Here is a 13,575-nt window from a genome sequence, read left to right as displayed (position 1 = left end):
ATGTTGAAATCGTGCTAGTCTGACCATCGACTAATGAAATTCACGCTAGTGTTGACCGGGACTAAATGTAAACCTTGCATAAGATGTAAAAGCAGCATTATATGCTGTTTATATTACAGCTTTTTGCAGGGTTAACCTTCTTTGAGAGGATTTGTTTGAAATATAAGCAATGGAATTGACATTTAAAACCCAGTCGGTTTGTTAAATCCGGTTATATATAAACGGGGTATAATACCCTTCTTTAAAATGCTATAACAGCATGGCCCAATAATAGGTCCTCCATCAAGCGAATTCAAAGAAAAACGAAGATTTTAAATGTCAAAATTCATAAACAGAGGCGAAAAAATTTTTGAGGCGAATTTCTGTTCTGTCAGTTCAGGTAGATACATACAAAACATTTTCCGAGAAAAAGTTGTTACCGTAGTTATTTTTGTTTGACGTAAAAGAAAATACCAGCTGTTCGAACTTGAACTGCTAAAATAAGTTATTGTAAATTAAATTCTCTTACAAACACAACAAATGTTGACATTTTATGTGTACAACATTAAGTTTATTTGTTTTTTTTTCCGAGATACATCTACCTGTTTCTATACAGTTAGACATTTCAATACTTCACAGCGAATTCAAATGACAAATATGAATTTTGACAGCTCAAATCGAAATCATCTGATTTTGCCGGAGGACCTATAATTGGGCCATGCTATAACAGTAACGTTAACATTTGACTCTGCGATACGTCTTCCAGTAACTACAAATTGCAAACAAACTATGGCACAATTATCAAGGTTGATTCAACAGTCCAGCTAATTGGAACACGAACTGTCAAAATAAGTTGTTGTAAATTGAGTTCTCATACAAAAACACAACAAATTTTGACATTACAAGTGTACAATAAGAGATTTTTGTTGTATTGGTTTCGCAATGCGTCTACCTTGGAAATTGTGCCATGAACCAAGCAAACACACCGAATAAAAATTAGTTGTGTTTAGTTGTTAAAGCAAAGTGGACGGGAGTGCGCGTCTCGAAAAGAAAAAAAGCCGCTTTACATAAAAACAAATTAGGAACAAATGTATAAAAAACACATTTATAAAACTAATAAATGAGACAATTTTTGTATTTTTAAACAATTAACAAATATCTAGCAGTGTGGTGTGCGTAAACGTGTTTTATTAATTAAAAACGAAGGTGGTTTAGCTGTATTTAACGCAACTATAGACAAGGAGGTGGAGGAGTAAATATACCATACTAATTGGCAAATAATTCTTTGTTTTATTGTGTGTGTGTGCTTGATTGTGCAGAAATAAGCAAGCAGTAATTGCAAAAAGAAGTGGTGAAGGGGGTGTTGAGTTTATTCCTTTCATTTGTTTTTTGCCGGTCATTGATTGAAAGAATAAAACAAATTAACAATACTTTTTTTACATATAAGGCCGGTGCTCGCGGTTCTCTGCTCTGTCCCCCAATTCGTACGTAGACTACTGCTTTGCTCGTTTGGTTTGTAAATGGTTTTTGAACAGCGAAAAAATTTCCATAACACATTTTTATTTCTTTTTACGTTTAGTTCAAAAACGGATGTCGTTCGAACAACATCAACAAGAAATAATTAACAAAAATAAACTTTTTAAGTGAATTCAAGAAACAAATAAAAAAGTACAGTACAAAACAAATAAAGCTAAACACAAAGTAAACAACCCGCAACGCAAAAGTAGTGACACAAAGTTGACAGTTGAAAGGCGCAGTACATAACAAAAAACTTGTTTACATTGAGTCTGATTGTCAACAAGAAAACAACAACTGAAGGATAACTTAAACTAAACAAAAAGCAACAACAACATGGTTTTAACAAATTTAGAGTTTTGGGCTGCAGATGGTTCCTCATCATTACCCGCCACGGCATTGGAGTTCGAAACCAATGGCCATATACAGCGCCACAATAATCCTTTTGATCCGCGTTCTGTTCCCACCAGAAATATGACACATCTTTCATCAAATGGTTACTACGGCTTTTCATATATAAATGCCGCTCATGAAATGGAATTAAACAACAATAACAACAACAACAACAACAACATAGATATAGCCAACAATAATACATTAGCACATGATTTTATGGCAAATGATGTCAATAACATTGGTCAGACGGCAACAGCGCAGCAGCAGCATTTGTATGCAAATTTTATAGGCAACAACAACAACAATCTTAACACAAATGTCGTCGGCGTCAACGGCACTGCTGCCTCACGTTGTAAAAAACGTTTCTTTGTTTTGAATGGAAATGATGCTGACGCTGACGAGGATGACAACAACCGTTCATTCTGTACAAATGCCCCCGCCAAACGTTGCCGCTTTGATGATGACTTTGCAGCTCAATATTGTAATGGTAAGTGGATGATGACAAAGAAAGAACTAAAAACAAAAGTAAAAACACTAAACACGTTGAACTAAGGCAAAAACAAAAACACGTTACAAATGTTTTTGTTTTTGAAATTTGTTTTTGCACCGCTACTATGCCCTGTGTTTTTGCTTGTGTGCTTTCCCTTCTTTTTTGTCCATTGATTGTAGATGATTTTAATTTGTTGTTGCCTTTTCCAGTAAAGTACAGTATTGTACAACCTGTGTGTCATCGTCCATCGTCAGGCGTGGGAAAGTTCAGGGATAGGTGTAAATGGTTAGAATGGATTTTTTGAGGTACCTTCGTTGGTAAACATGGAGGAACTTGAATTTTTTTGTATTGGATATATTCGAAGGGATAGTCGTTGTGTTCCTTGCAACACTACAGGCCACTTTTTAAAGGCCTAAAGATGTGAACAGAATTTATTAACTGTTCCCATTTAAAAATTTTATTTGGAATAATCAAAACTGTCTCCTATCCTATTATCATGCTGTTATCAGTTTTTTCATACACATGCCTTGAATTTCAAAATTTCTTTGAATAGTTTCTCTGTTATCATCCCCTAAGAATATTACCTGCTGTGTATTGTGGCATCAAAAGGTTATCATGAGAGGAAACAATGTTGAAATGTAAATTTAGATTTAGAACATGCGAAGAATAGAGTCTATCATTTGTGTACAGTAGATGTCTAGATCTACTAAGTTTCATTACAGATTATTTGGAACACACTGAAATATTATTTGGTTAGAATGAACTTTGAAAGGAAATTTTGCTGCTTGCTGAGCAGTTCGACTTCTGTATAGAAAACGACCTAATTGGATGACTTTTGTATAAAAGACGAGCTTACAGGATTACTTTTTTTCATAGGTCGACTTCTTTATAGAAGACGACCTCATAGGTCGACTTCTTTATAGAAGACGACCTCATAGGTCGACTTCTTTATAGAAGACGACCTCATAGCTCGACTTCTCTATAGAAGACGACCTCATAACTCGACTTCTCTATAGAAGACGACCTCATAGCTCGACTTCTGTATAGAAGATGACCACATAAGTCGACTTCCTTATAGGCCGACTTCTTTATAGAAGATGACCTCATAGGTCGACTTCCTTATAGGCCGACTTCTTTATAGAATACGATCTCATAGGTCGACTACTTCATAGAAGACGACCTCATAGGTCGACTTCTTTGTAGAAGACGACCTCATAGGTCGATTTTTTTATAGAATACGACCTTATAGGTGGACCTTTGTGTACAAGACGGCCTCATAGGTCAACTCTTACATATATAGAAGACGACCTCATAGTTCGACTTCTGTATAGAAGATGACCTCATAGGTCGACTTCCTTATAGAAGACGACCTCATAGGTCGACTTCTTTATAGAAGACGACCTCATAGGTGGACCTTTGTGTACAAGACGGGCTCATAGGTCAACTCTTATATAGAAGACGACCTCATAGTTCGACCTCTGTATAGAAGATGACCTCATAGGTCGACTTCCTTATAGAAGACGACCTCATAGGTCGACTTCTTTAAAGAAGACGACCTCATAGGTCGACTTCTTTATAGAAGACGATCTCATCTCACTTCTGTATAGAAGACGACCTCATAGCTCGAATTCTGTATAGAAGATGACCTCATAGGTCGACTTCTTTATAGAAGACGACCTCATAGGTCGACTTCTTTATAGAAGACGACCTCATAGGTCGACTTCTTTATAGAAGACGACCTCATAGGTCGACTTCTTTATAGAAGACGACCTCATAGGTCGACTTCTTTATAGAAGACGACCTCATAGGTCGACTTCTTTATAGAAGACGACCTTATAGGTGGACCTTTGTTGAGAAGACGGCCTCATATGTCAACTCTTATATAGAAGACGACATCATAGTTCGACTTCTGTATAGAAGATGACCTCATAGGTCTACTTCCTTATAGAAGACGATCTCAAAGGTCGACTTTTTTATAAAAGACGACCTCATAGGTCGACTTCTCTATAGAAGAGGACTTCATAGGTCGACATCTTTAAAGAAGACGACCTCATAGGTCGACTTCTTTATAGAAGACGACCTCATAGCTCGACTTCTTTATAGAAGACGACCTCATAGGTCGACTTCTTTATAGAAGACGACCTTATAGGTGGACCTTTGTGGGGAAGACGACCTCATAGGTCAACTCTTATATAGAAGACGACCTCATTGTTCGACTTCTGTATAGAAGATGACCTCATAGGTCTACTTCCTTATAGAAGACGACCTCATAGCTCGACTTCTCAATAGAAGAGGACTTCATAGGTCGACTTCTTTATAGAAGACGACCTTATAGGTGGACCTTTGTGTAGAAAACGACCTAATTGGATGACTTTTGTATAAAAGACGAGCTTACAGGATTACTTTTTTTTCATAAGTCGACTTCTTTATAGAAGACGACCTCATAGGTCGACTTCTTTATAGAAGACGACCTCATAGGTCGACTTCTTTATAGAAGACGACCTCATAGGTCGACTTCTTTATAGAAGACGACCTCATAGGTCGACTTCTTTATAGAAGACGACCTCATAGGTCGACTTCTTTATAGAAGACGACCTCATAGGTCGATTTCTTTATAGAAGACGACCTCATAGGTCGACTTCTTTATAGAAGACGACCTCATAGGTCGACTTCTTTATAGAAGACGACCTCATAGGTCGACTTCTTTATAGAAGACGACCTCATAGGTCGACTTCTTTATAGAAGACGACCTCATAGGTCGATTTCTTTATAGAAGACGACCTCATAGGTCGACTTCTTTATAAAAGACGACCTCATAGGTCGACTTCTTTATAGAAGACGACCTCATAGGTCGACTTCTTTATAGAAGACGACCTCATAGGTCGACTTCTTTATAGAAGACGACCTCATAGGTCGATTTCTTTATAGAAGACGACCTCATAGGTCGATTTCTTTATAGAAGACGACCTCATAGGTCGACTTCTTTATAGAAGACGACCTCATAGGTCGACTTCTTTATAGAAGACGACCTCATAGGTCGACTTCTTTATAGAAGACGACCTCATAGCTCGACTTCTCTATAGAAGACGACCTCATAGGTCGACTTCTTTATAGAAGACGACCTCATAGGTCGACTTCTTTATAGAAGACGACCTCATAGGTCGACTTCTTTATAGAAGACGACCTCATAGGTCGACTTCTTTATAGAAGACGACCTCATAGGTCGACTTCTTTATAGAAGACGACCTCATAGGTCGACTTCTTTATAGAAGACGACCTCATAGGTCGACTTCTTTATAGAAGACGACCTCATAGGTCGATTTCTTTATAGAAGACGACCTCATAGGTCGACTTCTTTATAGAAGACGACCTCATAGGTCGACTTCTTTATAGAAGACGACCTCATAGGTCGACTTCTTTATAGAAGACGACCTCATAGGTCGACTTCTTTATAGAAGACGACCTCATAGGTCGACTTCTTTATAGAAGACGACCTCATAGGTCGACTTCTTTATAGAAGACGACCTCATAGGTCGACTTCTTTATAGAAGACGACCTCATAGGTCGATTTCTTTATAGAAGACGACCTCATAGGTCGACTTCTTTATAGAAGACGACCTCATAGGTCGACTTCTTTATAGAAGACGACCTCATAGGTCGACTTCTTTATAGAAGACGACCTCATAGCTCGACTTCTCTATAGAAGACGACCTCATAGGTCGACTTCTTTATAGAAGACGACCTCATAGGTCGACTTCTTTATAGAAGACGACCTCATAGGTCGACTTCTTTATAGAAGACGACCTCATAGGTCGACTTCTTTATAGAAGACGACCTCATAGGTCGACTTCTTTATAGAAGACGACCTCATAGGTCGACTTCTTTATAGAAGACGACCTCATAGCTCGACTTCTCTATAGAAGACGACCTCATAGGTCGACTTCTTTATAGAAGACGACCTCATAGGTCGACTTCTTTATAGAAGACGACCTCATAGGTCGACTTCTTTATAGAAGACGACCTCATAGGTCGACTTCTTTATAGAAGACGACCTCATAGGTCGATTTCTTTATAGAAGACGACCTCATAGGTCGACTTCTTTATAGAAGACGACCTCATAGGTCGACTTCTTTATAGAAGACGACCTCATAGGTCGATTTCTTTATAGAAGACGACCTCATAGGTCGACTTCTTTATAGAAGACGACCTCATAGGTCGACTTCTTTATAGAAGACGACCTCATAGGTCGACTTCTTTATAGAAGACGACCTCATAGGTCGACTTCTTTATAGAAGACGACCTCATAGGTCGATTTCTTTATAGAAGACGACCTCATAGGTCGACTTCTTTATAGAAGACGACCTCATAGGTCGACTTCTTTATAGAAGACGACCTCATAGGTCGACTTCTTTATAGAAGACGACCTCATAGCTCGACTTCTCTATAGAAGACGACCTCATAGGTCGACTTCTTTATAGAAGACGACCTCATAGGTCGACTTCTTTATAGAAGACGACCTCATAGGTCGACTTCTTTATAGAAGACGACCTCATAGGTCGACTTCTTTATAGAAGACGACCTTATAGGTGGACCTTTGTTGAGAAGACGGCCTCATATGTCAACTCTTATATAGAAGACGACATCATAGTTCGACTTCTGTATAGAAGATGACCTCATAGGTCTACTTCCTTATAGAAGACGATCTCAAAGGTCGACTTTTTTATAAAAGACGACCTCATAGGTCGACTTCTCTATAGAAGAGGACTTCATAGGTCGACATCTTTAAAGAAGACGACCTCATAGGTCGACTTCTTTATAGAAGACGACCTCATAGCTCGACTTCTTTATAGAAGACGACCTCATAGGTCGACTTCTTTATAGAAGACGACCTTATAGGTGGACCTTTGTGGGGAAGACGACCTCATAGGTCAACTCTTATATAGAAGACGACCTCATTGTTCGACTTCTGTATAGAAGATGACCTCATAGGTCTACTTCCTTATAGAAGACGACCTCATAGCTCGACTTCTCAATAGAAGAGGACTTCATAGGTCGACTTCTTTATAGAAGACGACCTTATAGGTGGACCTTTGTGTAGAAAACGACCTAATTGGATGACTTTTGTATAAAAGACGAGCTTACAGGATTACTTTTTTTTTCATAAGTCGACTTCTTTATAGAAGACGACCTCATAGGTCGACTTCTTTATAGAAGACGACCTCATAGGTCGACTTCTTTATAGAAGACGACCTCATAGGTCGACTTCTTTATAGAAGACGACCTCATAGGTCGACTTCTTTATAGAAGACGACCTCATAGGTCGACTTCTTTATAGAAGACGACCTCATAGGTCGACTTCTTTATAGAAGACGACCTCATAGCTCGACTTCTCTATAGAAGACGACCTCATAACTCGACTTCTCTATAGAAGACGACCTCATAGCTCGACTTCTGTATAGAAGATGACCACATAAGTCGACTTCCTTATAGGCCGACTTCTTTATAGAAGATGACCTCATAGGTCGACTTCCTTATAGGCCGACTTCTTTATAGAATACGATCTCATAGGTCGACTACTTCATAGAAGACGACCTCATAGGTCGACTTCTTTGTAGAAGACGACCTCATAGGTCGACTTTTTTATAGAATACGACCTTATAGGTGGACCTTTGTGTACAAGACGGCCTCATAGGTCAACTCTTACATATATAGAAGACGACCTCATAGTTCGACTTCTGTATAGAAGATGACCTCATAGGTCGACTTCCTTATAGAAGACGACCTCATAGGTCGACTTCTTTATAGAAGACGACCTCATAGGTGGACCTTTGTGTACAAGACGGGCTCATAGGTCAACTCTTATATAGAAGACGACCTCATAGTTCGACCTCTGTATAGAAGATGACCTCATAGGTCGACTTCCTTATAGAAGACGACCTCATAGGTCGACTTCTTTAAAGAAGACGACCTCATAGGTCGACTTCTTTATAGAAGACGATCTCATCTCACTTCTGTATAGAAGACGACCTCATAGCTCGAATTCTGTATAGAAGATGACCTCATAGGTCGACTTCTTTATAGAAGACGACCTCATAGGTCGACTTCTTTATAGAAGACGACCTCATAGGTCGACTTCTTTATAGAAGACGACCTCATAGGTCGACTTCTTTATAGAAGACGTCGTCTTCTATACAGAAGTGAGATGAGATCGTCTTCTATAAAGAAGTCGACCTATGAGGTCGTTCGACTTCTTTATAGAAGACGACCTCATAGCTCGACTTCTTTATAGAAGACGACCTCATAGGTCGACTTCTGTATAGAAGATGACCTCATAGGTCGACTTCTTTATAGAAGACGACCTTATAGGTGGACCTTTGTGTAGAAGACGGCCTCATAGGTCAACTCTTATATAGAAGACGACCTCATTGTTCGACTTCTGTATAGAAGATGACCTCATAGGTCTACTTCCTTATAGAAGACGACCTCATAGCTCGACTTCTGTATAGAAGATGACCTCATAGGTCGACTTCTTTATAGAAGACGATCTCAAAGGTCGACTTCTTTATAAAAGACGACCTCATAGGTCGACTTCTCAATAGAAGAGGACTTCATAGGTCGACTTCTTTATAGAAGACAACCTCATAGGTCGACTTCTTTATAGAAGACGACCTTATAGGTGGACCTTTGTGTAGAAGACGGCCTCATAGGTCAACTCTTATATAGAAGACGACCTCCTAGTTCGACTTCTCTATAGAAGAGGACTTCATAGGTCGACATCTTTAAAGAAGACGGCCTCATAGGTCGACTTCTTTATAGAAGACGATCTCAAAGGTCGACTTCTTTATAAAAGACGACCTCATAGGTCGACTTCTCTATAGAAGAGGACTTCATAGGTCGACATCTTTAAAGAAGACGACCTCATAGGTCGACTTCTTTATAGAAGACGACCTCATAGCTCGACTTCTTTATAGAAGACGACCTCATAGGTCGACTTCTGTATAGAAGATGACCTCATAGGTCGACTTCTTTATAGAAGACGACCTTATAGGTGGACCTTTGTGGGGAAGACGACCTCATAGGTCAACTCTTATATAGAAGACGACCTCATTGTTCGACTTCTGTATAGAAGATGACCTCATAGGTCTACTTCCTTATAGAAGACGACCTCATAGCTCGACTTCTGTATAGAAGATGACCTCATAGGTCGACTTCTTTATAGAAGACGATCTCAAAGGTCGACTTCTTTATAAAAGACGACCTCATAGGTCGACTTCTCAATAGAAGAGGACTTCATAGGTCGACTTCTTTATAGAAGACAACCTCATAGGTCGACTTCTTTATAGAAGACGACCTTATAGGTGGACCTTTGTGTAGAAGACGGCCTCATAGGTCAACTCTTATATAGAAGACGACCTCCTAGTTCGACTTCTGTATAGAAAATGACCTCATAGGTTGACTTCCTTTTAGAAGACAGCCTCATAGGTCAACTCTTATATAGAAGACGACCTCATAGTTCGACTTCTGTATAGAAAATGACCTCATAGGTCGACTTCCTTATAGAAGACGACCTCATAGGTAGACTTCTTTATAGAAGACACCTTCTGTATAGCATACGACCTTGAAGGTGGACCTTTTTATAAAAGACGACATCATAAATCGACTTCTGTATAGAAAATGACCTCATAGGTCGACTTTTTAAAGAAGACGAACTTATAGATCTTTTTTTTAAAGAAGTCGACTTTATATGACGACTTCTTTATAGAAGATGATCTCATAGGTCGACTTCTTTATAGAAGACGACTTCATAGGTCGACTTCTTTATAGAAGAAAACCTTATAGCTCGACTTCTGTATAGAAGACGACCTTATAGCTCGACTTCTGTATAGAAGACGACCTTGTGCTCGACTTCTGTATAGAAGACGACCTTGTGCTCGACTTCTGTATAGAAGAGGACCTTATAGGTGGCTTTCTTTATACAAGAGGACGTCATAGGTTGACTTACATATGTATAGAAGACGACCATGTAGGTGGACATCTGTATAGAAGAATTGTATGTAGACTTCTGTATAGAAGACGACCGCACAGGTCGAATTCTGCATAGAAGACAACATCATAGTTCGATTTCTGCATTGGAGACTACCTCACATGTCGACATCTGTATAGAAAACGACATTTTAGATAGACTTTTGTATAGAAGACGACCTTATCGGTCGACTCCTGTATAAAATACGACCTCATATCGACGCCTCCAAACAATAGTATGCTAAGTCGACTTAGCATGTTTTCAAGTTCTTTACATTTTTATATTTAACGTCCTTTAACTTAAATTCTGTCAAATTTTGGTAATGATCGGACAATCCGAACAGAAGTTTTAAACAAATATTTACTTAGCATAGTACTGAAGGTCAAAGAAAATTCCAAACTTTTAGAGCTTGTCCTGCAAAACTCGCTATTCAGAATTAGCCAACTATTATTTGGAGGTGTCGAACGTCCTTTAACTTAAACTCTGTCTAATTTTGGTAATGATCGGTCAATCCGAACAAAAGTTATAAACAAATATTGACTTAGCATAGTACTGAAGTTCAAAAAAATTTCCAAACTTTGAGAGCTTCTCCTGCAAAACTCACTTTTTAGACTTAGCATACTATTATTTGGAGGTGTCGATATGTCTGTATAGAAGATTACCTCAGACTTATGTATGTATGATGGACCACCTATATAAATTCAGTTCTTCAGTTCAGTCTACTTCATATATTACCGTCTGGGGAATAGACTTTATGTTCCTTCTTGTGCTTCCAGTTTAGTTTATTAGCAGCAAATGAAATGTGGAAGGTGCCAAAAAGTTATTCGCATTAAATAACAGAATATAGAAACAATTTTGTATTTTTAATGACATCAGCCGGCTTTTAAATAATTTTTTGTGCGCAATTTTATTCACAAACCGTTTGAATATTTTAATGGATCATTCTATCCTAAGGTAAATCCCAAAGTATTGGGTTTTTAAAGAGGTAATGGTCTAAATTTAAAAAAAATGTAAATTGAAAATAATATTTAAAATCTGTGACTATTTTTATACCTTTGTTTTAGTATTTCTGTTTTTGTTTATTATAAATATTGTCCGCTTTATTTCAAAGTTAGCTGCTAACCCTGAACTAGATAACCATCTATTAAACATTACACTAGTTGTTTGTTTTTATTATGAAACTGAAAATATTTAACAATTTTTTACGTGTTTATTTTGGTTGTCGTAATACATTGTAGACCAAAAGAAATTCACGTGGTTTTCCATCCTCTACTCCACCACGAAAACCGTGTGTTAATTTAAATTATGTTCATGTAGCTTCAATAGGAAATTCCAAATTCTACTCTCATCGCCAAACACAAATCAAACAGAGCACACTGGCAAAACTGTTATGGTAAATGGGGCTACAATGTAACAAGAGTGGAGGGTCGGTAGACGCACAAAACACCAGATCTGTGTAATCAAACAAACATACATACAAATGTACATAAATGAATTATGTATACAATTTATATGGTTATTTATAACAAATCACAAAAAACCCGATGGAAGGGGGAAGACGTCGAACAACATAATTCAAGAAAAGATTCAAGTTTATTTTTAATTCGTTGTTTTGAAGGTCAACTTTATTTTCTTTTATTGATGTTTTGCCATTCATTGCTTTGTGACTTTGGATTGATTCCCAAGACGGAAGAGAAAACATGACCACCATTAGTTGTGTATGACAAAACAAAGACGAAGAAAACAAAAAACCGGGCTAGTTGTGGTAGGCCTCCTCACACCTATTCACACGAAGATGATGAATGCTTAAAACGAAATAACATTTTTAACCTGTTGGGAAATTGTTAATAGCTTCCAACTCAAATCACTTGGGGTCACATACACCACACAATGGCGCTTAAAATAATTAACATTGTTAACGTAATGTAATTAGACAAGTTTTTTAAATAGTAAACTTTTTGTATCCCCCAAGGGAAGTATAGAGGGAAAAGCCTTCTCTTTCAATATGTACTCAAATGTAGGTCATAGCCTGTCCAATAACAAAGACAATTTCCATTAATATGTTTTTAATCATTTCTTATCTTAGCTTTGATTATAAAAAAAGTTGATTTGTATTTTTTTAAATCACATGTAGGTTGATAATATTGTTTTTAGGCATTTTCGTTTGTTTTTATCAAAAAAATTTAATTTATCGCCGCCAGCAGTTGTTACAGTTGTTACTGATTTGAAATACAAACTCACAAACAAGCAAATACAAGGTATTAGACTATATTTTATTTATAGAAGTGACTGTAACAATTTAAGCTTTGTTGACACAATATTGTAATAGAAGCAAATGGAACAAAAGGGAATTATTTTAAATGTAACGAAGTTTTCAAAATTTCCAAATATAAAATTAAAAAATTGTTCAGCAAATTTACCAAGTTTCCATAGAAAATTTCCCGAAATTGAGGCAAAGTTTCTATAGAAAATTTGCTTAGAAACTGAGGCAAAGTTTTTATAGAAAATTTGCTCAGAAACTGAGGCAAAGTTTCTATAGAAAATTTGCTCAGAACCTGAGGCAAAGTTTCTATAGAAAATTTGCTCAGAAACTGAGGCAAAGTTTCTATAGAAAATTTGCTCAGAACCTGAGGCAAAGTTTCTATAGAAAATTTGCTCAGAAACTGAGGCAAAGTTTCTATAGAAAATTTGTTCAGAAATTGAGGCAAAGTTTCTATAGAAAATTTGCTCAGAAACTGAGGCAAAGTTTCTATAGAAAATTTGCTCAGAAATTGAGGCAAAGTTTCTATAGAAAATTTGCTCAGAAACTGAGGCAAAGTTTCTATAGAAAATTTGCTCAGAAACTGAGGCAAAGTTTCTATAGAAAATTTGCTCAGAAACTGAGGCAAAGTTTCTATAGAAAATTTGCTCAGAAACTGAGGCAAAGTTTCTATAGAAAATTTGCTCAGAAACTGAGGCAAAGTTTCTATAGAAAATTTGCTCAGAAATTGAGGCAAAGTTTCTATAGAAAATTTGCTCAGAAACTGAGGCAAAGTTTCTATAGAAAATTTGCTCAGAAACTGAGGCAAAGTTTCTATAGAAAATTTGCTCAGAAACTGAGGCAAAGTTTCTATAGAAAATTTGCTCAGAAACTGAGGCAAAGTTTCTATAGAAAATTTGCTCAGAAACTGAG

At 37.4% G+C, this 13,575-nt stretch overlaps 1 protein-coding gene across 10 annotated transcripts in view; it reads left to right on the top strand.

Annotated features, from left to right (window-relative positions):
• Positions 1 to 977: 977 nt before the first annotated feature.
• LOC141403558 (uncharacterized) overlaps positions 978 to 13,575 on the top strand; it is a 30,470-nt gene continuing 17,872 nt past the window's right edge. For 2 of the 10 annotated variants that reach the window (XM_073986136.1, XM_073986145.1), the window contains exons 1-2: positions 978 to 1,185; positions 1,559 to 2,377. In XM_073986136.1, the coding sequence (XP_073842237.1) occupies positions 1,831 to 2,377 (547 nt within the window). In that variant the 5' untranslated portion in view covers positions 978 to 1,185; positions 1,559 to 1,830. Of the gene's footprint in view, positions 1,232 to 1,558; positions 2,378 to 13,575 lie in introns of those variants that run through there. The other 8 variants (XM_073986140.1, XM_073986146.1, XM_073986141.1 and 5 more) reach the window with 8 other exon arrangements.

This window comes from Musca autumnalis, unplaced genomic scaffold, assembly GCF_047663935.1.
Source record: "Musca autumnalis isolate F117 unplaced genomic scaffold, ASM4766393v1 scaffold_4, whole genome shotgun sequence".
NCBI lineage: Eukaryota > Metazoa > Arthropoda > Insecta > Diptera > Muscidae > Musca > Musca autumnalis.
Note: the sequence above shows the minus strand (reverse complement) of the source record. Positions and strands in the feature narration are given on the sequence as shown.